Below are 27,059 nucleotides of genomic sequence, written 5' to 3' on the forward strand. Positions count from 1 at the left end.
CAGCTAGAGGCCAGCAGGTGGAAAGAGATGATTCAGACTCAGAAACAGGGAGCTCTTGACCAAGTGCGACAAACCAAACGCTACAGACTGACAGACAGAATAAATCCTGTTCAACTAGATTCAAATGCAAGTAAAACAGAAGAATTCAGGCCGTGAAGATCGAAACATCGACAATGATCTCATGGCTAGATCTAAATAGAAATTTGGAAGTTAACAGAACGTTCTCATTGCTTTATTTTCTGCCTCCTAGTCTCCTCTGTCCTCCTCCATTCTGCTTCTGATCAAAAATAATCTCAGTACATCTTGAACATATCTACGTGTTCAAGGATGTCCCAATTCCTAAAATGCATCTAGAGGACAGAGGATCGCAGATACACAGGTATATTCTTTGCAGATTTATTACCTGTAGACGCATGCAAAATCTTTGGATTATCCAAACAGCAATCTATGAGCAGTTAGTCCTTCGTTTGATAAGATGTTTCACTTATTTAAGGTGGTCACAGCCATGATGAAACTTTCTGCTCTTGAACGTTTGTGTGATTAAAAAAAAATGTATCTTTTCAGACGGCTCTGCAAATTTAATTAAAAGCAGCACTAAATATAAAAGCTGTCATGACCACTGTTACGCTCGTATGACATCATGACATCATTAAATACAGATGTAGGCTGTAACAAAGCAGAGCAGATAATGCAGCTGTGCTAAATGTCATCATTTATTGACATGGCAATAAAATGAGCTCCAAAGCAAGGCTGTCTCCTCGGCTCCTTTCTCCTGGTAACTCCTCCCCCGTCTCCTATGCCCTGCTCTGGTTGAAGGGACTAAGAGACGAGGGGAGAATGTGATGAACCAACAGGTTCGATCAGGAAAGTGGACCCAAAAATGCAGACAAACACGGGCGAGGAATGCTTACAGTGAATTTTAATCGAAAAAAGTGATCTAAAGTGACAAGGGGGGGCCAGTCCGGGTAGAATCACTGAGGGGAGTGGAGAGGTCCGTGGAAAGCGTGTGGAGGGTCCCAAGCTGAAGCGTGGGGGTTGGCTGGGAGGCGGGGACTGTCCCCGTAAGGTGAAAGCTAGGATAGGAACTCCGCTGTACGAAGGGAAGACAGAAATTACTCGGAGAGCTAAGTCACACAAGGAAAACCACAAAGGGAAACGTCATTTACCACCGAGACGGGTAGAACGAACTGGCACAGAGGAGCCGGTTGAGACAGCTGAAGTAGATCTCCAGCTGATTGCTCGCAGCTGAGGCTCAGTTGAAGCACCGAAATCCACGCCCCAAAAGGGATGGTACAGCAGCCACAGAAGGAGACACCCTCCAGGTACCCCCACGAACCATGACAGAGGATGTATAAATGTCTGTGAAGGTTCTCAGTCATCCAGGTCATTGTAGTCAAAGGAGCTTGTAAAGAAAAGCGTCTGGACTTCTTTAAGTTGCTTGAAGATGTTTCACCTCTCATCCGAGAAGCTTCTTCAGTTCTGAAGAACTTCAGTTCTTCGAGGATGTATAAAGCAAAAAATGAGAAAAGGAACAGGCCTGCAGCAAAGCTAATGCAGAAATGTCTATAACTTGAATTCCTTCTAGTGGTTTGCAGGGGAAGACTGCGTCTGGTTGCAATTGTATGGAAAAAATGAGCCTACATCTCATTTCACCTCACTAAACACATCTCAGATTAATTTATGGTCTTAAACACTTTCAATTTAAAAACAAACACTTGGTACCATTTACTGTAAAACAGATGATAAAACTCTGCCAGTTAGAGCGTGGTGATCGACAAGTTATTAATATCGTACCATCCTTTGATAAACAATGACCAAAATGGTCAAAATGCCCAGAGGAGGTTTTCTGTCCATCACGTTTAATTACACCTGAGGTGGCTGTTTGAAGCATTTGAAGTCCTTTTTTATAAAAGGTGCCCAACTGAACTCATAATTCTTACCCTATTAGATGAGCCAGTGGCACTGCTGATCTGATCTACTCTGTTCTTAATTATCCATCCATCATCTGCTGCTTATCTGGGTCAGGTGCCCACACCTCCTTCTCACCGGCCCCCTCCTCCTTCTGGGGAAATAAAGGGGTGTTTCCAAGCCAGACATTAGTGCTCGCACTAAGCACTGATTCACTGTGTACTGTGCTCAAACACAGTTGCCCCTCCTCTAAATTTCCCTGTACTCACACTGATCTAACTGATCTGGGCCCGAGAGTTTGTCTCACTCTCTCTTTTGAGATGTGCTCTTGCACAGTTCTCTTCACAATTGTATGCATTTTGGGACTTAATTGGGGAAGCAGCGACACACTGCCCCGTGTCACCGGTTAAAGTGAGTTTCATTGAGGCAGCATTGGGGATCCATGCTGGAGTGAGGACAGTGATCACACTGTGTGATGTACCTGAGTACAACTGAGGTCCAGCTTTTCAAGCAGACCAGGGCATGATTTATTTAACTCTACCCAAGCAGGGCATCTGATCACTGTAGCCAAACAAGCTGGATGTTTGGGTTCAAACATGTGCAGGCACGCCTATTACAGCATTTCCTGGTGTCTCCTCCCAGTTGGATATAACTGAAATGGTAAATGAACTGGTTCTTATATAGCATAAATCTATTCTATCTTAGCACTCAAGGCTTTACACAACTTGCCTCATTCCTTTGACCACAGGTGGAGGTTTAATGAGAATGCAATAAATCTAAGATAAAATAAATCTAAATAAAGCTTCTCACCCAATCTGTGAGTGAAAGCTCAGACAGTCACTCATTTCGTGAACATGAAAATCAAAGGAATGAGCTCATCATGCTGGACTCACATTGCACATTAAATACAAAAGTGCAGAAAACATCCCTGCAGCATTAGGCTCGGTAAAAGGCGCATTAGTTGAAACATCAGCCTGTCTGATCAATACCGAGTGCTCCGACCAGATCTCCTCCGAGGATATAAGCCTTCCAGAATCTGAGTCAGAGGATGGAAAACACAAACAGATCAGACGGCGTTTCAGCTGCAGTCACAGGACCTATTTTGTCTTCATTAGTTTGTGATTGAAAACAAGTTTCTTGAAAACTGCTGGAAGATCTGTACCGACTGTAACGTTTCCCACTGGAATGTAAAACAGAAAAAAAGCTTCTGAAACTGCATTTTCACATCATTTGAAACCAGAATTAAAGAAGATTAGCTCGTCTTTTAGAGAGATGATCCCACGGCTCTGATTTTGAAATGACACGTAGTACGAGCCCGATCTCCGGATTTAATTATGCACCATTAGGTTCTGTTTGTGACTCGCTGTTTTGCTTTAACCCCTTTAACCCAAATGCCATCCAAAGTTTTAATTACATCCTCAACTGTATTATTTAAAATATTTTTTCTGTCCCTCCCAAGTAAACGCATCATAGTGAGTCATGGATCAAGTTGAATGAGAAAAGGCAAATCGTTAATAGCTGAGAAGTTCAAAGGGCAGTAAAAAGAAAGAACTTTCTCTTCAAAACAGGTTCATTACTTTAGGTTCAACACATCTGAGGGGAGTTATTAATTATGTCAAAGCAGTTGGAAAGAATGATATTATACTCCGTTATCAATGCTACTGATGTAAAATGAAAGAGGCCACAAACATATCATTTATTGCACTACACTCGGGCCACTATACACAGGCCAAGGTGTCGATGTCAATCAGTTTTGGTTGCGGTGCTTCGGCAAGTGCAAATGTAGTAACATTTTCTAAGTGGCAGGTAATTAAAAAGGTAACTTTCCAGCAGATATCAGCAAACACACAAACTGTTTCTGTGCAGTTTCTGTGTTTCCCAGGGAGACAAATGAAAGGTCAGTGCGTGATAAGTTCACTCTCAGAGATGGAGAAAGATGTATTATTATATTTATACAACATGAGGTTCAGTGAGCCTCGCACACAAATAGCTGGTAGAAGTGACCTCCAAAGAACTGCTGTTTACTTTTGTACTTTGAGTATATGTCTGAACTTTTTCACTTTAATGTGAGTCACTACTTCAGCTTTTACCAGAGTATTTTCTAACACATGTATCTGTACTTCTACTTAAGTGATGGATGTGTGCACCTCTGATTATATTTCAAGAAAGAAGAAAATAACCCCAGTTTTCAAGTAGCCACATCTTTGTCTGTCAGGATAGACTTGGACTAACTGTGACCCTGGAGGAGGAATAGATGTAGAAAATTGACAGCTGGATAGGAGGTCGTTATTATTGAATAAACTGTGTCCTTCAGGGAAAAAGCCATGAAGCAGGACTGCAGCGTGAAGCGCTGATTTACTCAACAGTTGGATGTTGAGCTGAGAATGTCAGTTTATTGAAAGACGTTCATCGGGATTTTAGTTTCAGCTCACACATTGCTCCAGTGTCTCGCTCCGATTCAAAGGCGCTACTGAGCTGGAGCTCAGCAGAGATACAAATACAGAGTCCATTTGAATACAAAATGCACACGTACTGATGATTAGACCTTTTTTGCCTTTGGTTGAACCTCCACCTTCACACACTGAGGCGTTCTTTATGACTCCGAACTCTGAAATGTCCAATAACTTCGGAGCCCCGCAAGGAACATGGGAGAAAAAAAATTCTGACGAACTTGTCGCTACCCGATCCGTACCGGAAACCCGATCGGTACCCCGCATGCGCAAATCTTACGTCACATTCAGTATATTTGAATGATACGGTTAGCGCCCAGTTAGCTCTTAGCATTTCTCAACAACTCTGCCTCCTTTTCGACTACCGGGACATTTAAACTATGGATAATCCGTATACAAACAAATTCATGCTTTTCTCCTCAACAGAGAGCGTTCCCCGATTGAACAACAGCGCCGTAAAATAAGAAGAATGGCGCCTAATTACAGAGTTAATAATACAGACTTTGTAATATGTCACGTGAAGATTCATCAGCCAGATGAAGTGTTTACTGACAACTGACAGTGATAGCGGACATCATCATCACTATTCCAACAATCCTCTCCTCACAGACAAGCATAAACACACTCGACTATCACTAAATCAAATTTAACACACGTTTGTAATGACGCTAATTCAGTTTACAATAGAGTTCATTCGCTCAGTCAGCAGGTGGCAGTATCCTCGTACACTGGGGAGTAAACTGCCATTAAACGAACAGAAGAAGAAGAAAACCCCTGCACATGCGCGGTACGGATCGGGTAGACCCGATTTGTACGGTCCGACTTTGCACATGCGCAGTAAGGATCGGGGAGTCCCGATCTGTCACTATCTTTTTATTTTTTTGTTTTTGTCTGCATTATATTAAATGTTTCATTATCGGAAACATTTTAATTCTTGTTATTCTTAACATCTTAACAGATACTCTGACCCGTAACTATCGTAAAATGCTTCGACCAGAAGTAGACACCTTTCGCGCATGCGGGGTACCGATCGGGTTTCCGGTACGGATCGGGTAGTGACAGAACTTTTGCGAGATCTCGCAAAACTAACTCGGGATCTCGCAAAAGTTGAATTCCAACAATGGCGGCAGCTACTTAGTTGTAATATTACTCTTTCTGGGTCACAAAATACACTTTTGAGATATTTTGAGGCGTGAATGTAGCTGTGTAAACGTCAAATATCTGCTCGGTTTACAAGACATCACATAAGTGCTGCGACGTTTTCGGAGATCTGACACCCACCATCTCGAAGCTAACGGGAGGTCGAGACCTACTACAGCCGGGAGGAACACCGCTCTCCCGGCACATCGTGCCTCGACCTCCCGGTCGGCTTCGAGCTGGTGGCCTCCGAAGAATGCGGCTAAAAGTTTTGCGAGATCCCGAGTTTATTTTGTGAGTTTTGCGAGATCCCGAGTTTGTTTTGCGAGATCTCGCAAAAGTCCGTCTTAAAAATGTTTTCTCCTATGTCCCTTGCGGGGCTCCGTAAATAACAGAGAGACTCTGACTATTATAAATTTATAGTTCAAACTTATACTCACAGTTATTAATTTGATTTTCTGACCTTGAACCTTGAATAATTCAGAGGCTAATACTAAGAGCGCAGCTTTAAGATTTCAAGGCTCCTGCTTGCTTCTGTTACATGTGAGACATTCAGACTGAAAGCGGAGCAGTTGTTGCACAGATTTAAACATCAGTCGTATTCAAATTTGAGTGAAATGTCTTAACAACAACTGGATAGATTGTTATAAAATATAGTTAAATGCCCTCCTCAAGATGAAAACTCATCTAGCACCATCAAACATTGTGTTTAGTGTTAATTAGCAAATGTCAGCACGTCATCACACTAAATGCAGATGGTCATGGTGTGACAGTTGCAACTATGCCAAGTCAGCATGTAAGTTAAGCTCTGCTGACATTAGCAGTCAGTGCACAGGACTGCTCTGCCTACAAGTAAAACATGCCTTTAGATCAGAAAACTACATCCTCAACACCACCTGACTATGATGGTACAGGTGAGGCTGCGGCCTCCAGGACTGTTCTGTGCTTTCTGATGTCGAGACACCAGAATTAGATTCAGAGGATCCTCCTGTTGTGGGAATGTACGGAGAAGAGGCCGTACATGCAGTAAAAAGTCAACAAAGTCCAAAACTTTCTGTCAAAATGACGAAGCAAAAAGAGTCAGGCAATCAGGAAGAAATCGTGAGGTTAAAAAAGAAAAACAGGTTTATAAGTAAATAAAGGTTGACAGCTGGGAAACACAATGCAGCAGAGAACAAAGGGAAATTGGGGAGAATATAGGCCGAGGTGCAGATAAGAAACTGGCTGATTAAGAAAAACTCTGAAAGAACACGAGTACAAGTAACTAAAGTGAAAGATAAAGACTTTACAAACAAGGCTACAAACTCCCTAACGACGATAAGGTCATGTTCTCTGAGCTGTTTTTCCTGCTTTGGCAATCGGCTGGAATTGGAGAGGAAGGGCTGGACTGTCAAAGTAACCTACACAGTATTTCCAGGACCTACATTTGCAGGCAGAACACAGCTTTATAACAAGATAAACAGTGTGGTCACATCACCACTCAGGACTTTGTTGGTGTTGCTCATTGATGTAGATGCCCAGAATTGTTTGGCAAATACTGAAGACCTGTGATTTCTAACTAATAACCTTATTATGAAAGCAGTAACTTATTCAAAGGCCCAGAATTTGAGAATAAGACTTGTTGTATTTCTTTCTGTCCTGTCTGACTTCTTTAAAAGAGCTTCATTTATTTTTTATTAACACGCTACACTGCAGATCTGATGGGTAACTTTGGGTTTCTCACTTTTTGAAAAGCCATATCCGCGAGTAAGGCTTCACCCCAAACCAATAAAAGATGAGCGTAAACATTTTCTTAGCAGATATTTGTCAGCTGGTCCTACGGTCAGTAGGTCTCACTGAGTGTAAAGAACCAGTTATACCTCATATGTGTGTGTACTGGTGTAGAGGTTTTGTCTGCGTGGTGACAACTAGTATTCAGTTCAATACTCAGCGAGTACTCATGCCCTCACAGCTGGTATAAACAGTACAGAGCTGTTTGCACTGGGTATAATTGTCCCATAAGAACCCAGATGTAGTCTACAGGAAGCAGAAGCAGGATGGGAAATATTAATTTTACAAATGAACTGTGATTCAGGAAGAAAAACTAAGTGTGTTTGGTGCAGATCTGGAGCAGGATGCTCAAAGATTAACCAGCAGTTTAGGCTAAAGATAAGCCTGGCTCTCATTTGTAGGAGTCGCGAGTACCAGCAAATAACATTAAAGGATAAAGAAAGTTATAAAAGCCTAAATCCTGAAAGCATCTATGAATCGCTGATTGGCTTTAAGCTTAGAGGACAGATAATGGTGAATTATCAACGTGGGTGCAAAATCTTATAGCTTGAGTTTGCATTGTTGTACTAATATGGGCATGTGCTTCAGTTAAAGAGGCAACGGCTTTTTTCACAGTTGCATGATTTCCTGCAGGACACAAACAGAAGCTGACAGAGGTCATAAGTGACTCAATGGGCCTTTAACACTGAATACATTAGCCGCTAACAAAACATTTCCTAAAACAGAAGTGGTTCATGCTGCTGTTGAACGTATTAGTCATACATTTATTAAGATTACAATTAGACGATATCTTCTTCACTGCCTTGAATTTGTAAGCTTCTTGTTGCTGAGTGTGTTTGTTACTGTTTGAGATTAAATAAAGACTTATTCATTATGTCCACTAACAATATTTTGGGAGCTAAACTGGGTCAGCCAATCACTAGAACTGTTTGTGTCGAGATATGGTTAAAAAGACTAAAAATACTGATAAGATACTGAAAAGACTAAAATTATGATACTTATACTCAAAGTGATCATTTAGTTTTATTGTAATATATCTATATCACTAAAGCACTTCTGGATGGATGCAAACTGCATTTCGTTGCCCTGTACCTGTGCATGTGCAATGACAATAAAGTTGAATTCTATTCTATTCTATTCTAGTTGGAATCCATGTAAAAACGACACAGGTGTAAAATACCAGATGACGGGTTATTTTATTTATTTCTATTTAGTGTTTGACATTTAGTTGAGTTGTGAGTCCAGCAGGTGTTCAGCTGTCTTTGACTATAAATTGATTATTAGGGGTGGGGGAAAAAATCGATACTGTATAGTATGGTGATATTTTGTTTGCTAATAATGTATGGATACAGGGACAGCAGAAATCGATATTTTGTTACAAAAAGGTTTTTGTGCTCTGACTTCAGAGCATGTTGATCCTTTTTCTGAGCAAGAATCCTGACATTCCTTCACTGTCCAAATGTGACAGTTTACTTATTTTAATTGAAGACATGTTTTATTTTAATTAAGTTTAAAACTTTATTTAATGTAAAATTATATTTTGTTTTAATTGACTTTCAAATTCTTCAGTTGCTGAAGGGGCTGCATAGTTTTCATAAACTGCATAGTTCAGAATAGCTATAATTGTACCAGATGGTTGATTCAGTTAAGTTGGACTAGACTGTAATACAAACCGTTCAGTTTGTCAACAATCAAACTGAAATGAGAGAAAGACTGAGTGTGAGACTTTGATATTAGAGAAAATGAATATTGATAAAGTTTACCTTTATGTACAGAATCTGAATATCGCAAAATATTTTAAAAAATTGCAATAATATCGTATCGTGCGTTAAGTATTGTGATAATATCGTATTGTGGGATGTATGGTAATTCCCACCTCTACTGATTATGAGGCCCATCTATTTGCTTCACTTCCTGCTGCATTTTATTTTACAAGGTTATGAAATAATAATAAGATTTTCAGTCTCAGAGAGTGAAAGTGATGTCAGGTTAGTATTCAGCATGGAGAGGATGGAGACATCCCATCACTGAATCAACTATTAACCGAATATTTCCTCCTTTCGTGTATATTCTCATCTGGCTAATACTCTAACACACTAACACAGTGATTACAGTGATATGATACCTTCTTTGTTGCCTCGGCTCTGTGAGCGACTCACTGCCGAGCGCGTTCATTAGCATTTGAGATTAAACGAAGCATTATTCAATTAGATCTGTGTAATCTGTCAGCTGTGTTGGCTTTACGCAGAGTTTTAGTGATTAACACGCCAAACTAACATGTTTGTCCAGGAAAATGAGTTTCTAATCAACAGGAAGGTTAACAAATGTAACTTATTAGCATATTTATTGCTCACAACACTGAACAAGGTGCGCTCGCATGTGGATGAATCACCCGCTAACACGACCGTCTTTGTTAAATCCCTCTGCCGTCTCACAAGCTGCTTTGTCAGAAAGGGATTATTCTTATTCCTCATTCTCCTGTCATGAAAATAAACATCTGAAGTGAATATAGATCTGCTGAGGAAGTGAAAGGAGGCAGTAGTAATTCAGTTTCTGCTCGCCCGTGGTTTCAATTTGCTAACCGTCGTCCGTATTTGACACCAGATGAAAAATGTTAATCAGAGCAGTAAGGGCTTAAAACCAAGTGAGAGTCGCACTCATTCATGGAGATGTAGAGCTAAAGAGTTTCTGTGCGCAGCAGCTGCTGATTAAAGCATGAATAAAGTAGAGGCCGGGCGCTTTAATATTTTATTACCGCTGGTGCACTGCTTTCCATTTTCATTCCTTTTTATTGCCATCTTCAAATATGAGTGTCCACCAGCCATATTACTAACACTGGCAGGGTGGTGGGTATCGTTTTCAACTTGTGAGTCTGTCTGTGTGTCGCTGTGGCAGAATACAATCCTGTTGACAACTACTGCAGCGAGAACTACCGCAGATGGGGGCTATGTTAATTTCTGTTGACAGATATTGTCAAGACAACAACGTCATAACTATCAAAGATACAGTCAGGAAGCTTACAGGTGTGTAGTTAACCTCTTAGTGACTTATCCAGGTTAATGAGCATCCTCTGACTTGGCTGATTTTAAGATGTTAAGTGTAGTCTATCCTTGAATTGGTATGGAGCATTAATTCCACTGAAATTAGAGGAGAGGCAGCACAATTTATTCATGGACAGGATCCAAGAAGATGTAGTAAGATGGTGTTTAATAGGACTTTCAAATGATGCAAAATATCCTAAAAAATGTGTTGTTGTTACATTATTACACGAGTACTGAGCAGTCAAATGTATTCATGAGTCAAAATATGTTTTAAGAATTAAAAATAAGATTTCCGATTGTCAGAGTACCTGGACGATCTAGATCAGGGGTGTCAAACTCAAATACACAGTGGGCCAAAATTCAAAACTGGAACAACGTCGCAGGCTAACGTTAATATTTACCATATTTCCCGGACTACAAAGCGCACCTGAATATTAGCCGCACAAGCTAAAATCCGGGGAAATCCTGTTTTGTACATACATTAGCCGCACCTGACTAAAAGCCGCAGGTGTTTCAATGTTGACTTATCATATGTAAGAGAATATGCACAAAAGGAATTGTCAGGAAAGAGATGGCTGTTTGGAGACACACCCCTTTTATTAATATTTTGAAAAACAAGTTATGGGTACATATTTGCATAACTTTTTAGGTATATGTACGAGTAGCGGTAATTACAAGTACGAAACATGTACTGTGCTTCATAAATGAGTAACAAATGTAGTACATAACAATAACCTACAGCACACCAGAAAAATAGATTCGGGCTACCTTTTAGGCTCAGGTGCAGTGACACGGCTTTAACAAGAAGAAAAGTCAGTCATTCACCACCATCTTTCTCTTCTTCCTGCGCACTAAAACCACCAAAGTCTCTTCTCCAGTGTTGGATATGAACAGGCTCAGGATGGCTTCGTCATCCACTCTCCGCTTCTCTCCTTCGTTGTCACTTTCAAAACCAAACAAATCCTCGTTGTCAGTGTCAGAGTCGAACACCCTCTGAAGGGCCGTGGCGGTGTCTCCATCATGCAGCAGTCCAGCCCTTCGAAATCCGTTGGTGATCATGGATGTTTTCACACTTTTCCACGCTGTCAGAATCCACTGGTGGAGTTGAGCATAACTTGCTTTTCGCAAGTTTATCGCCGCTCGTCATCCACGCCTCCCGCTGAACGCGTAGCGCTACTTTGAAGTTTGTTTTTCGGGCTACTTGTACGGCACTATGTTGCCCGGTGGACGGACATGTGACCAACATACCACTCTTGAACCCCGATACTGTGTGTCTGATCACGTGCCCTTCTGCCAGGCAACATAGTGCCGGAGAACAGCGGAACAAACAAAACAAATTGTCCGACGATATGACAAAAATCATGGACAATTCATAGAAAAGCCGCACCTGACTAAAAGCCGCAGGGTTTAAAGCTTGTGCAAAAAGTAGCGGCTTATAGCCCGACAATTACGGTATTGAAAAAAAAATCTTCCTCCAGATTTAAGAATGAATTTCTTCTTATGGCCTCAAACAGGTTTTGCTGAAAAACTGAATATGGAACAAGCAAAGCTTAATACTAAACAATATATATATTAGCTGTATAATACCAGTAGGCCAGCTCTAATAATAATTTGGCATGGTCAAATGTAATTTGGCCCGCGGGCCAGAGTTTGACACCTATGATCTAGATGATGAGGATACATATTTACATTTCAAATATCTATATTTAAAAACTCTGTGATCATCTACGTGTAAAATTTCTGTGCTGTGTGAAAATAATACAAGCATCAGTGTGCAGCATAACCAGCTACTCTTTCCATGAATCATATAAATTCTAGTTTATGTTTAATGTAAATGTTAAAAAAAAACCTGTCCGATGTGTTGATGCAGCGGCGGCTGCGGCGTGGGGAGCAGAAGATAAAGTTTGGCATTTACTTTGACATAAAGTTTAGGGCATTTTCCGTTTCACCTCTCATGCGGTCTGATATGAGGCTTTGAACGGTACAACTCCGATAACAAGCTCGGAGTGCCAGTGGAGAAACTCTTCGGGGCACCGTGACAAAGAGTCTGACGTAAAAACAAATTTAAAAAAAGGAAAAGAAAAAAAATCCTTTTGACAGCTGTCGACTTGAATCCTCCGGAGCAACCGCAGTTTCAACGTGTTCCTCTTTCACTCTTTGTGTCTGCTGTACAGTGTGATGAACGTGCATGATTGCATCCGCGTGTGTGCATATGAGGACATGGCACTTTGGTCTGGCCACCCATCAGATTTGCTGTTGCCCCCAGCAACAGTGTCACTCCTCGGTGGGTTCCATTGGTTACCTAAACATTCAATGCAGCGTGTATAAGCGAAGAGGGCGAGTGCAGCTGATCGCATTCACAGCGCCGCGCTCACACGCGATCGCAGTTTCTCCTCCTGCTCGTCTGCTTGTTCCTCTCTAAAGTCTGACTCAGCTGATTAAAATAAAGCCTTTTAAGTCTGGTGAGATTAGACTGTTGTAGTAATGTTCACACAGACACTGTATGACTCACATAAAGAGCCATGTAGTTCAGTTTGTGGGTTCCAGCGTATGTTTCACAAACACAGTCCGGACCGAGCAGACTGTTTTAGTCGTGGATTTGAGGTTAACAATCTGATCTTGAAAGCAAATTCAGATATTAAAGTTAAACTTTGTCAATATCTGTTGCATCCAATAAGATACAGTTATCTCACTTCAGCTATTTATTCATCTTTTTGCTGCAAAATGAGATTGTCGAGCAACACTATCACTAAAATCTGCTACAAATGTTGCCATGAGATGAAGATGAAGATCAGCTGGCATTTTAATAGAGTCAAGTTGGCAATTACATCCAATCTGTTTGTGGTAATACGGCAATAAACTGTGATAAATTGTAGAAAATCACCTATGTGTTACTGCCTATGTAGACAAAAATTCCCATTTAACACAAATTCCCATTTAACCCTTTAAAACCGGTCAGAGCAGCACACTCCGTTTAGCGCAACTATTTTTAAATCCCGGTAGCTCTGCAACCATGTAAGCTAGCGCAATATATTTTTTTTGCATATGAAACCGGAGGAGTTGTACTTACATCTTATGCCATCAGCTTGTCCTCGGTCACAGTTTCCTTCCACATATAGCTTTGCAAAAACTGCATAAAAAGCACTTGCAGCAACAAAAACATAATATTCCAGAAACACGCTTTGCTGATCCGATCAGCTGTTCATAACACTTCCTCCGTTGGATTAGACGTCAGCGCGAACTATCGCATGTCCGCCATGACCTGCCCGAAACCGGAAGTGACGTCATTTTCGCGGAAATGTAGTTTTTTACCATCAGGGCCTCATGAGCCTATACTGGTGTTTTTAAAAGTTATGTTTGACTTTATGACTTTCTGTGTCGTTTCTGGGATGCTTAGGACTCATATTGCACTGCTGGAAATAGTTTATTTTGATGCATATGCTGCTTTTTTGCAAATTTGCATTATAATATTTATTTTCGTTTTTCCTGCAGTATATAAAAATTGGTGTATTTCAAAAATAAAACTATGAAGACACTCAAAATAAATTTCCTGTGGTGGGAAACGATTTTGTGCAACTTTTTTGTATTTACAGTTTTGAGGGATAAGCCTCTTAAATTTCTCTAACTAGAAATATATGTTAAAAAAACAAAAACGATTTTCAATTTTTTTGTAGTTTATTGCACTTTTTTGCAATTTATGTAATTACTATGCACTTAATGCAGACATATTATTAAAATTTAGGCTGTAATGGTTGTATTGATGTATAGCAACTTGAAATGCTCCCAAAAATGGCTCCACAACATGTAAAAATATAATATAAGCTCTGGTGGACTTGGTTCTATGGTAGGTCTTAAAGGGTTAAAGATTACATTTGCACTCAGCAACCTTCCAGTTCTCTAGAAATATAGCCAGAGTCCAACCACATATGGTCCTGACATCCAGAAAATAAAAAACTAAAATAACCTTTTGACCTTTAGTCCTTTCTGACCTTCAAAATAAATGTGAATCTTCATTTCACAAGAGCAACAAACATATATACTTTGGTGCATTTAAAAATAAAATACGAAAGCCTCACATCCAAAATGTAAATGTTCAAATTCAGAATTAATAGCACTTTTTATATCTGACATCCTCCTCTTTTAATCTGCCTTTTTCTCTTCCCTCCTTTGCTACACCTTCTTGTACTTTTCTCCCCCCTCTGTCCTCCGTCTTTCCTCCGCCCTTCTCTCCCTCCTTCCCCAGCATGGCCGTGCCGAGTTTTCCTGGGAAGGAATCAATGTAAGTCTCCTTGTTTAAATCTCCTTTCTCTCCTCAAATCTCCTCTACCTGTCATTTCCTTTTCCATCACTTAACCGACTACCTGAGCTTTGGCTTGGAGTACATAAGTTGACATCCCACTCGTTTATCCCTCCACCTTTTCCTGCCACTCTTTCTTACTTTCTTATCTCTCACTCCCACTGCCTCTCTCTTATCCCCCAGTTTTTTATTTCCCTCCCAGTAAACTCCCCCATCCGTCTCCACTCTTAGCTCTCTGCTAATCTACTGTACTGTAAGCTTCATATACTGTATATATATATACAGAGTCACAGATAACAGGCTGTAATAAGCTTATCTTATGCACAGCTGAAGCCTTTGCACAAGTCATTTTTTCTTTTTTAACTGAAAGCAGTGGATGATAAGGTGGATCAGCTGTTTATGCACCTTCAGCAGAATTTGTTTGCACCATGTGCATTTGTTCAGCTTGGAGCTGACTGGAGGAAAATAATCTTGCGTGGACATATTTTGGGTTTTATGCAACAACGGTCCAGAGACATTTCTGATGTAAAGCACCGACTGATTTTAAGATGGGAGTAAGAATCCTGGATGAATCGGCAACACAGCCGACAAAGGAGGTTTTTGTTTACTGTTATTTAAAGTGATAAACTGCTGTGGTGCTTTAGTGATGTAGGGAATAATAAAAGCAGCTTTTTGCAACAGCAGCAGTAATTTGAAAGTTGGAGTCACTAAGAAATGCCTGTTTTCTTTTTTAAACTTCTTCCATGTTAATTGATCTTAAATGTTGCAAATGTTAATGGCAATCATTTAGACTTTTTCATATATGTAGATATGTAGCAAACAAATGCATAAATCATTATTGGGCTAATGAATTTCATCGCTGTCCTCGCTGCAAAATTTACGGCTGTTTCAGATGATAAAAACCTGAAGGCTGCATATAAACGTGTAAACCCTTTTTAGAACAGTGACTTAGCGCCAACTAAATGGAAAGAGTAGTGGGAGTCCCTGCTGCATGAGAGGAGTACAAGCAATGATTAATGGGATCATTAATTAGGAATCACATGATTGTGCAAGTAATTTATACACCATAAAAAACAAATCCTAAGAAAACAGTAATATTCCGGCAGCTGTGGCGCCAAAATGATATCAGAAAATAACAGAAAATAACTTCCTCATGAAAATACAGTTATTTTCAGTAAAGAGAAATACAGTTTACATGGGATTTTGCCTTTTTCAAGTGCTTTTAAACATTAAATTAGGAACATTTTAATGTGATTAAACAATGAAATTACCTATAAACAAGGTCAATGAATGCAGCAATATGAATAATAATACTTAAATGTACAGAAATATACAGTTAACTTAACCCTTTTGCATAATTATTTTTAAATCCCTGTGGAACCTGAACCACGTGAGCTAGCGCAATACATTTCTTTTGCATAAACCGGTGGAGTTGTACTTACATCTTCTGCCATCAGCCTGTCCCAGGTCCCGGTTTCCTTCCACATATAGTTTTGCAAAAATTGCATAAAAATTGCAGGAACAAAAACATAATATTCCAGAAACACGCTTTGCCGATCCGATCAGCTGTTCGTAACACTTCCCACATTGAAATAGACGTCAGTGCCAACGATTGCATGTCCGCCATTTCCTGCCCGAAACCGAAAGTGACGTCATTTTCGCGGAAAATGTAGTTTTTTACTTGTAAGCCTTAAAAGCCTATACTCATGTTTGACTTTATGCTTTTCTGAATAGTTTCTGGGATGCTTAGAACTCATATTGCTCTGCTGGAAATAGTTTATTTTGATGCACTTGCTGTTTTCTTTGCAAATTTGCATCATAGGATTGTTTTTAGTTTTTCCTGCAGTATATAAAAATTCTGTAACTCAAAAATAAAACTATGAAGACACTCAAAATAAATTTCCTGTTGTTGTAAACTATTTTTTGTAACTTTTTTGTATTTAAAGTTTTGAGGGATAACCCTCTTAAATTTCTTCAAGTAGAAATATATGTAAAAAAATCAAAAACAATTTTCAATTTTTTTGTAGTTTATTGCACTTTTTTGCAATTAATGTAGTTACTGTGGACTTAATGCCGACATATTATTAAAATATGGGCTATTACAGTTGTATTGATGTATATCAACTTGAAATGCTCCCAAAAATGGCTCCACAGCATGTAAAAATATAATATAAGCTCTGGCGGACTTGGTTCTATGGTAGGTCTTAAATAATAATGGACTGTATTCATATCGCGCTTCATGAGACTCTCAAAGCGCTTTACAATTCCACTTTATAATTGCCCTCTGGCTATCACTAGTAGGTGAAGTGTCTTGCCCAAGGACACAACGACCGAGAGTGTCCGAGCCGGGGCTCGAACCGGCGACCTTCTGATTACAAGGCGAACTGCAAACTCTTGAGCCACGATCGCCCTAAATAACAATAATAACAATAATAATAATAATTATTTGATGTAAAAAAAGTTTATATGAATCATGTTATATATTTTTCCATAGCTTTACAATCTTTCAAATAACAGACAAATATTTGTGAAATGATGATACATTTGTGAATGTATTTTATTTTAACAATCTAAATATGCACATGTACAGACAGATACATTTAATAAACAAGAAAATTATGTTTTATTACATTTACAGTGATTTTGCGTTAATTTACATTTGAAATGTAAAATCAGTCTATTTATGTAAATTTAATGATATTCTAGAAGAACAGTACAAAACTGTAAAATACACAGTAAATACTTTTATATTACAATTTTTTACAGTGTATATATGTAGGCATACATATTTTCAGTACCCCACATCCTATTGTGTTACTTAGGAGAATGCTAACGGATCATACTTGCATACATGAAGACAACTTTGCAGAGCAAACAGCAATTAATCTATTTATTTATACTGAAACTCGACTACATTTCTTTTAAGAACTGGGTGACTGGAGTGTGCTACTCCCTTTAAAGAAGAACACAAACTAAATACAGTGGGGAAAACACCAGCGCCAAACTGATGATGAGGAAAAATGCATCATAATCTCAGGTCTAAGGAACACATCCGTCACACATTCTCATCTGTCAGCTTCACCAATAAGAATGAAGGGAGCACACACCATTGCATGAAAGCTTCAATGTTCAGCTATTTGGGAAATTGGGAAACATTATTCAGCTACTTCAGAGTACATTTTGTTTTAAGTACATTTTAAAACTCTCCAAAAAAGACTAAAGTTTGTTTATTTTGCTATTCTTGTAACACAACAGGAAACCCCATTCTGAATGTTAGTGTAGAGAGATTTTAAGATCATATGAAGGCATATTAAGAGCTCATGAAACAGGCTAATGAGGCTTTTTGCATATTACTGCTTTAGAAAGTTGTTTCTGCTGTTAGCAAAAAACGTCAGTTCATACATCTTAAAGTTCGGGATCCTTTAAGCTCCTCTCCTGGCTCCATACACTCTTCAATATTCCATCAGCTCCAATCTGTTGTTTGGCAGTACAGAGTGGACTGATTGCAGTGGTTTAATCAAAGCAGTAGAGAGCAGCTGAGGTTGCCTGCTGTGAGCCTGAACAATGCCGTGAATGAAAAACTGTAAGCGAAAGGAGGCGGCAAAGTTATGTAGCATATGAATATGAATATGTGACCCTTTTAACCTTACGCATAAAACCAAATGCTGATTAATGCACATTAAAACACTTCTCTGCCATCGGTTTAGCTATGGCTGTGCTTTGCTGGAAGGACTGGAGGAGGATTTTAATGGAGAACAATGGTTTTAGTTGCAAAATAGGCGTCCACCTGTGGTTTATCATATTTGAGGAGAAACAGAGTCGAGCAGATACACGACTAATGGAAGAAGATTGCTGTAATAGTTTCATCTGTATGCCTGTTGACTCTCTGGCTGCCCAGCAACAACACCATATAATGTTACTGGTGCATGCATGCAGTTTAAAGTGGATTGGGGAGCGTGTGGATGATGCTCCACTTGCACGCCACAGAGGGACCAGATCATATCAGTTTGCCTTTTTATTGTGAGTCATGCACCTCGACTCAAAATATTACATCATATCTCTGACAAAATCCTCCCGTGTAACAGAGTCCACGTGCTTCCCTATTATTTCTTACTGTAATTAGCCGCTGGGAGGGCCTCATTAAGAGCCGGGCTCAGTCTCTGAGTTCATTAATTTTTGGCTTTGTTTGCCAGGAGCTCTGCTCCCGGGAAGTGACACAAGTTTACTGTACACATGAGTGTTTTTATGGAATAACTATAGCTTTGAAAACTGTTCAACATTCAGCTGTTTAAGTGTACAGGAGAGGAACAGCATCTAGGTCCTCATTAGGGATGCACCGATACCGATACTGGTATCGGGTATCGGGGCCGATACTGTAAAATGTGTGTGTACTCATACTCGTAAAAGTTAACCGATACCATGAACCGATGCTAACTTATTTCATTAATCAGAGGGTGGCTTGTCATTTCTGTTGTAGTTTTTTAGATTGGCCACTAGGGGGACATCCCGCGCTAAACAGGCACAGGGTTAGGCGGCACAGTCGACTGATGATCCACGGGCAGATGAGGAGTTTGTTCGCCAATGCCAAATACTTTCGTTATTTTGTTTGCTTGTTTACAATATGGACACTCTGCAAAAATTTAAAAGTTTATTTTATTTTCAAACCTAATTTGTATTTATTTGTTTATTTGTTTATTTATTATTCTGAAAGCTCGAGACAGTGCCAATAGTTCAGTGATATTTTGTTAAATTACAATGTGGAGACTCTGCAATAATTTAACAGAAGTGCTTATTTTTCACTTGAAATTTTTTTGTGGTCATTTTTAATAAGATTTTATTTTTTATCAGCAGAGAATAAAATAAAACCTGTCTTCCAATTCATTGTATTTATGTGTGTGTGTGTGTGTGTGTGTGTGTGTGTGTGTGTGGTAGAAGTATCGGTTTTTGTACTCTGTATCGGCAAGTACTCACATCCAAGTATCGGTATCGTATCGGTTTGAAAAAATTGGTATCATTGCATCCCTAGTTCTCATTATTAGTATGTTGTTGTTGACTTATGTTTGAAATTTCACTTTAAATTATTCTCCTTTGGGGACGTTCTGGTTGATTCATAAAAGACAAAAACATCTCACTTTAATGGACCGTTTACTCTGAAAACCAAACATGCATCTTTTGTTTGTGCTGGAGTTATCCATGTCAATTGTTCTGGTCTTGGTATCTGTAATTTAGCAATCCACCCTTGGTTAAGCTGAGTTGTCTGCACGTCTTTTGATTGTCAGTTCAGCAGAAAGTTCCTATAACAGTGGCGGTGGTGACAAGGTTTGGGGATGTTTTGGATGTTAACAATACTACAGCTGATTTCTCTGTGAAGTTTGGATGTTCTCCTCCGTTCTTGTGGGGATTTTTTCAAATAAGCCCGTTTAACTCGGCCTATCACGGCTCGGGATTCCTAATCTAAATAATTTCACTTCCTGATTAAATAAACTTGTAGTTTACCTGAGACAAATCTCAAATCAGCGTAAAAATGTAGCGCCAACAACGTGATTTCCTCTTATATCAGAAAACAAAGATACGTGAGGGTTGAGTCAAGAACACCACAGATGAAAAGGTTACTGCAGGGGCCTCGGTTTGAGTCTGCTCTTCCTGTTCGCTCTCTCTTTGCTTCCCTGCGTGCTCTACTCTCCTGTCAATAAATGTCAAAAGAAACACTGAATGATCGTAGCTTGAAATCAACATATTATTATTTCTACACATTATTTTATGAACTAAATACTGGAGAAATCTTAAGATGTGGCTTGTAAGTGTGAATATGGGCTATACGGCACAAAGGAGGAAAAACAAATCCTGTCCTGTGGGGCAGAATAATGAGCTGAATGAACTGTTGTGTACAAGGCTCCTCTTGTTCAGGGTGTATCTGTTTATTTCATCATTTCTATTCGTGTTATTTCTATTATATTTACATTAAATGTGGTATACAGTATGACGATGTTTAAAGGAGGACAGGCAAGAGAAAAAAATGTGTGGGTGTGAGGGTGAAAGAGAGAGTGTGTGTCTCTGTGATGAAATGCACTTAAAAATGAGGGTGGGAAGTCGTAATAACAGCCCCTAAGGAGTCAGAGAAAGACAGAGATGGATCCGGGAGAACCGGGCCATCGGCAGCCACAAATACTGAAGACCCAAGGCCACACATCCTGGTGAAATCTGCACGCCCGTCCCAGCAGGAGAAAGAGTGAGGCCTTAAGTGGGGCCCCCACGGCTAAGGTGTGGGACTCCCAAAGGACTGGAAGGGCAGTCGAAGCCGCGAGAGGCCGATGCGAGCAGAGATCAGGGTCCCAGGGCTCCAGGCCCCCAAGAACCACCCAGTGCCTGGCTGAATCTTACCACATCTTTAACCAATGATTTGAGAGCGTGCCGTTGTAGCAGCTGAGCTAGACGCCATCTTTAACATGTAGTCTGTGCTGGGTGAAAAAAAAACAAGCACTGCTTGAGAAAACCGAAGGTTTAGTGAGGATCGGGTCTGGTTACACCTGGAAAGCGAAGACGTAAAGTTTATGAAAACAAAACAAATGCAAAGCTCCCAAAAAACACAAACCACCATTCCTCGGCTTACAAAACGTGCAACTCACTCCCTCACAGATTTTTAAACCTTAGGGGAAAAAAAAGTTACTGCTCGGTGTTCAGGATTTCTGTAGATACGATACGACATATACAGCATCTGATATCCAACAGAGTGGTGTTTGACACTAACTGTATGACCTGATTTTGTAAATTGAGGAGCGGTTGTTGGTGTCAGTCTCACGACTTCATGTATTCACAACAAGCCTCCAACGTTTTCCTTGTAAAATGCAGAAACAGCCGAGCATATTTGGGTTGGTAACATTCACGGTGATAGACGAGACAGTGAGTAATATCCAACAATGGAGTCATGGCAAAATGCGCCACAGGTAATCTTTGTAACGCGACAACACTCTGCCTTCAATATCTGTTCAATATCACATTTTTCAGGATGATTTTATGTCAAATAATAGCTGCTGAGCTCACAATAGACTGCTATCCTTTTAATTTGGTTTTAAATCAACACCTTATCATTAATTTTTCCTTTGAGACACAGAATATCAATAATTCTCTTCAACGATCCCCGTAAGCCATTTACAAAGTGCTCAAATAATTAACCTTCTATCTTATCTCCTCTGCTACAACCTCTCTTCTCTTTCTCACTCCATCAGACTGTTTTCTGAGTCTTGTATCGTCTGCCCTCTTCACCTCAATTTCTTTTATTCCCTTTTTTTCCTTTCTTGCATTTATCTCTCTCATCTGTTCCGGTTCTATTATCTCTCCTCCTCCTTCTGTCCACCCCTGTGCTGCACCAACACCACATTTACCTCTCCTCTCTCTTTAGTTGTCCATGGAGGACACTACTTCCATTCTGCCTCGTCTCAAGAGGAAGTCCGCCAACACCTATGGGATCGGTGCCCTGGCTAAGTCCTCTCTGTCAGGTGTGTCAGGTGTGTGTCTGTGCTGCTAGATGGTAAAACAGCCCCCATGTTGCCTCCACATGCTCCACGGTGGATCAAGAGTGAAGTTGTTGTTGAGCTCTGGCGGGGGCTGCATCTCCTTTCCCTGCTGTGCAAAAGATAATTTTTGGTTTCTTCTTGCGTGTTATTCAGATGATTGGTTGGTGACACATTAGTGCAGCAGACAAATGATCAGTGTGTGGTTTGGTTTAATGGGAATCACCAGTATAAATGAGGCTAAATGGACTGTGTAATCTCTTGTCATTTTTCTCTTCTAATTGGTAATTACTTTGACTTAACTTTAAATCTTTGTGTTGCCCTTTATTTAAGGCAACCAAACCATTCATTCCTCTTTGCAGAGTGGGTTTTTTTTTCCTTCTGCAAACTTTTCTCAGAGGGTGATTAAGCGGTGGCAGTCACACTGGTTTAGACAGAAGGTGCAGGCTGACCTTTCAGTTATAATAAACTACAAAATAGAAAGAGTAGTCTGGAAATCAAATCTGGAACAGCTCTGCCCATGCAATTTGACAACAAATGCAAAAATGCAGTGAAGAGAGTGAAGAGCCGTTTGACTGATCAAAGAACTTCTAAACAGTAAATAATTTCTTACATCCTAATGCAGTGTAGACAGCCCCTCCTGAACCATCAGTGGTAGTTAGCACATGCCCCCATAAACCTGTGATTATTAAAGCTTTTTGTAAACAACACCAAACACCAAAGAAGAACAGTTAGCTTACTATCCAAAATCCAAATAACTATAATATTTGAGCGAATTTAGATTTGACCAGTCTTCCTTTTAAGGACGTCTCCCGTTTAAGGACGTCTCCCGTTTAAGGACGTCTCCTGTTTAAGGACGTCTCCCGTTTAAGGACGTCTCCCGTTTAAGGACGTCTCCTGTTTAAGGACGTCTCCCTGTGAACATGTCAACGGCACAGCTTAATTTTAGGATTGCTTGATGGAAGTCACGCTCTGACCGTCTGCATCTGCAGTTTTACCACAGACCTCAAACACACAGACCAAGCATCAAGCCGACTTCCATGTTAAGGGTCCAAACATCAAATATCAGTAGATGAGCTCATGATGTCCAAGCTCCTCAAAAATCGTCCATCAAGTTAGAAAAAACAGAAGCGTGCTCATCAACCGGGATCAGAGTTATCCTGAAACGTTCTAAGACGATTAGCATCAAACAACCAAAAACTGTGGTTCATCCCATTTCCTGCCCATTCATGGTTCAGAAAGGAGTGTTTTTATCACATTGACGTAATGAAAACCTGATTTGTTTCCATCTTAATCAAAATTCAGTTCAATTTACTTTCATTTTTTCATATATAGCAACAATAGTCATGTAAAGTGCTTTATATTGTAAGATAAATATCCTCGGATGTTATAGAAAGACCCCAAGGTAAGAACCACTTGTGAGGGTGGTCAGAGCAAGACTTTCAAGGAGATCTCTAAAAATTATTAGCAGTGCTGGCAGCAGTCCATAGATGCAGCCGGAGAAGACCTTGAAAGGGATATGTGCCAAATTGAAATCAGGTAGTTTTTAACCTTTAATGGGAAGAAGGAACATTTTTCATGGCACCTCGATAGCCTGTGAACAAAGGAGTTTAGGAGGACTTGAGGGTGAAGACGTTGCGCTTTCATTAGACCGAATATGAAAAACACAAGAGCCTCACAAACTGAAACCACAGAACTTACAGTGACACATCTTACATGTTAAATGCTCTTTGTTAAGTTGAACCTTGGTTTAACCTAACAAATGGACACGTTTTTACCTCCAGGGCAGCCTCTGAGATCTGTTTGCTTGATAAAATCTCCGCTCTGCTTCTTCCATCACTTCGCCAAAGAATCATCTGACACCCTCGAAGAAAACACGTCTAATTATCTTTTCAAATTGCCATAAACGGCAATGGATTTTGTAAAACGAAACTCTGACTTAACAAACAACTTCACTCTAGAGCAGGCGAAGGAGGAGGAGGAGCTTGGAACCAACATGGCCGCCCCTGTGGGTGCCCCTTCCTATATCACTCCCTACTTTCCTCTCTCTTCCACTGATATCAACAGCAGACGTCAATGACGGGACACATTTCAGAGTCATTGATGGAAATTCAATCAGATCTTTGATTTCAAAGAAACTAAAGTAAGTAAGAATACTTACTTTAATTACTTACTGAAGCATCTCCACAGGTGTGTTGGGAAATGTAGTGTATTTGTACCGTGGCAGTGCTGCTGCTGCTGGTGGTGTTGGTGGTGTGGCCCGATATTTGTGACTCTGTTGTGCAGTGTCGTGACTACAAGTGGCCGGTGCCTCTTTCGTGCTCTGTGCTTCAAACTGTAGTGCTCTTTGTTGTCTGAGTGCAGCATCTCAGAGTGTTTATGTAAAAAATGTATTTTCTGTCGTGTCTGGTGCACTTTAAATACATCTGCAGCTATCTTTTAACAGTGTATAGTGTTATATTTTTGAGCCTTTGAATAGCCAAGACCCCAACACCCTCCCTCATCCTTCATCCCCATTCTTTCCACCTATTTCCATCCCCAATTAGGCTCTGCAGGGACTGTTTGATTTCCAAATGAGATTGGCTCGCTTTGTCTAAGAGGAAAAGTGTTTCTATTTTTAGCCCAGCCTGTAACTTGCCCCATGGACCGGGGGAGCAATTTCCAAAGCTCGCTCTTTGTTTATTCATGCCTGCTGGATTTTAATTTAATTTTTTAATCGATCAGTGTCTCCGTACCCATTTGAGTCAGTGAATATGTCCCCAGTTTGGAGCCTATATTTGCATCTTAATTGGACAGAGATTTGCCGGTGGACACTTCTCCCCGTTCTGTTTACACCGAGGGACTATTTCTTCTGCCTCTCTTCGGCTCCGTAAAACATTTTTAATCACGTAAATTCTAATGAACCTCATTCATTCTGTTTACAAAAAGATGAGCAATTCCTGTAATTATTAATGCGGGTTCGTCAGCATTTCACTCGACAGCCTTTGTTCTTTGTTAAAATGAGCAAACTTTAACAAGGACACGGGCGACCACGGTGACCTCTGACCTCATCATTCCTGCCAATCACCTGACCAAAGATTAAGCATGGTTTGCTGTGCATACAAAAGAAGATTCAGCAGTGAATAAAGATGATAGAGTTATATGATGCAGAAATGTCTATTTATTTTTATGCTAGGGTGCCAATAAACCATCTCGCAATTATTAATTTTAAAATATTTTCAATTTGTGTCACATTGATAGGCTGGCTTCTCCCCATTATCAGTCAAGTTACAACATATTTGTGGAGTTATGGCTTTTAAGAGCCATGTTTCAGTTTTACAAAAGAGAAATTTAAAAAAAAAAAATGGAAAAGAAAACATTAGTCACTTATTTTGAAAAATAAAAGCCTGGATCTAATTTTGGTATAGTGTTTGAATGTAAATAAAAGACACGAATAACGACAATGAATAACATATCATTAGTTCAGCATCCCCGAAGGGGTCTAGGCATACGAGTGAGGGGACCAGTAACAAATGAGTCCAGAACAGAATGAAAGGAGAACAGACCGGTGTTCTTAGTAAATAAAAGGATATTATAGATAATCTTAACATAAAGAGCCGGCAACGCCGTTTTACCGATAACACTTGGAAAAAGGTTGCAACAACACGGAACACAACAACCAAACAAAAACTCCACACCACGAGGAGGCACTTCCAGGGGCCCACAAGCTCACCCTGTTACTAGCAGCAGCTAGCTTTAATGCTGCCGAGGCCCACAAGCCTCACGTGAAGCAGTTACACTGCTTCCACACTATAGGAGCTCTCCCGACAACTTCGACACCCAATGTGGGAACACCAGAGAAAAACCACCCTGCTCGTCCCCAGCTTAACTAGCCTCAGAGGTGATTGCTGACTGGATTCAGGTGGCAAACGAGGCTAATCGAGAGCAGCTGTGTCCTGGGGAGAGAGGAGAGTGAGAGAGAGAGACAGAGGGGTGGAGCAAGAGAGGAAGAGGCGGAGAGAAAATACCACACCCACATAAGGGCAGTTTCAGGAGGCCCAGCCAGTGTTGCCAACTTAGCGACTTTGTCGCTATATTTAGCAGTCAGTGATTGCTTCTTCTTTTGGCTGATCCCTTCACCATGGCAACCACAGGTTGAAAAATGTGTATAACCTGAACGGTTGGTGAGTGTTTGCTAGAAGTTTCTCTACACTCAACTTTTTGACCAGTCTGAGTACACATCTGGGTCTCCGTGGGGACTACTAGTAAGTAAGTAAAGTTTATTTATTAAGCGCTTTTCATAGACAGGTAGTCACAAAGCGCTGCACACAGAGATTAAAATAAACAGTACGATAAATAGCAAAATGCACAATATACACAATATAGAGTTTAAATGTAAATTAAAATATAAAAATGTAAAAAGCATTGGTCAACAGAAAGCTTGTTTAAACAGTAAAGTTTTTAACTGTTTTTTAAAGGATTCCACTGAGTCCACCAAACGTAGTTGTAGAGGTAGACTGTTCCACAGCCTTGGTGCCACAGACTGAAAGGCTCCGCCCCCTTTCGTCTTCAGACGTGTTCTGGGAGCAACCAACAAACTCTGAGTCTGAGACTACGCACATGCCAAACAAACAAAGTCTCATACTGAATCAAACATCTTGCACTATCGCAGCACGTATCATAATTATCTTAAACAATTTGTCTCACGGTAGAAGCCGAGGAGCGACTGTCACGCTCGTTGTGATGATTAGTACTGGGGTAATAACCGAGGTGACACGTTTAAAACGAGTTGATATCCTCAGGTCCACACTCAGAAAATCAAAGGCAGCAGTGGTTTAAAGGTCAGAGTTTAATGTGGTCCACAGAGAGATAAATATTAGCATGTTCCTCTTGAGGAAGGCTTATTATAATAACAAAAAGACCCGTGCAGACTAAATGCTTCTGAAACATGGCCGGTGTGACTAGA

General features: G+C 40.2%; 1 protein-coding gene across 5 annotated transcripts in view; it reads left to right on the plus strand.

Annotated features, from left to right (window-relative positions):
- The window catches only part of fam131ba (family with sequence similarity 131 member Ba), a 99,128-nt gene that overhangs the window by 57,585 nt on the left and 14,484 nt on the right, over positions 1-27,059 (plus strand). For 2 of the 5 annotated variants that reach the window (XR_015717118.1, XM_087835227.1), the window contains exons 3-4: positions 14,550-14,585; positions 22,003-22,108. Coding sequence is in view for 4 of the 5 variants with exons in the window: in XM_087835227.1 (XP_087691353.1) it covers positions 14,550-14,585; positions 22,003-22,108 (142 nt within the window). In the remaining variant the exon portion in view is untranslated. The remainder of the gene's footprint in view (positions 1-14,549; positions 14,586-22,002; positions 22,109-27,059) is intronic. The other 3 variants (XM_087835229.1, XM_087835230.1, XM_087835231.1) reach the window with 3 other exon arrangements.

This window comes from Neolamprologus brichardi, chromosome 22, assembly GCF_056152115.1.
Source record: "Neolamprologus brichardi isolate AB-2024 chromosome 22, ASM5615211v1, whole genome shotgun sequence".
NCBI classification, from domain to species: Eukaryota; Metazoa; Chordata; class Actinopteri; order Cichliformes; family Cichlidae; genus Neolamprologus; species Neolamprologus brichardi.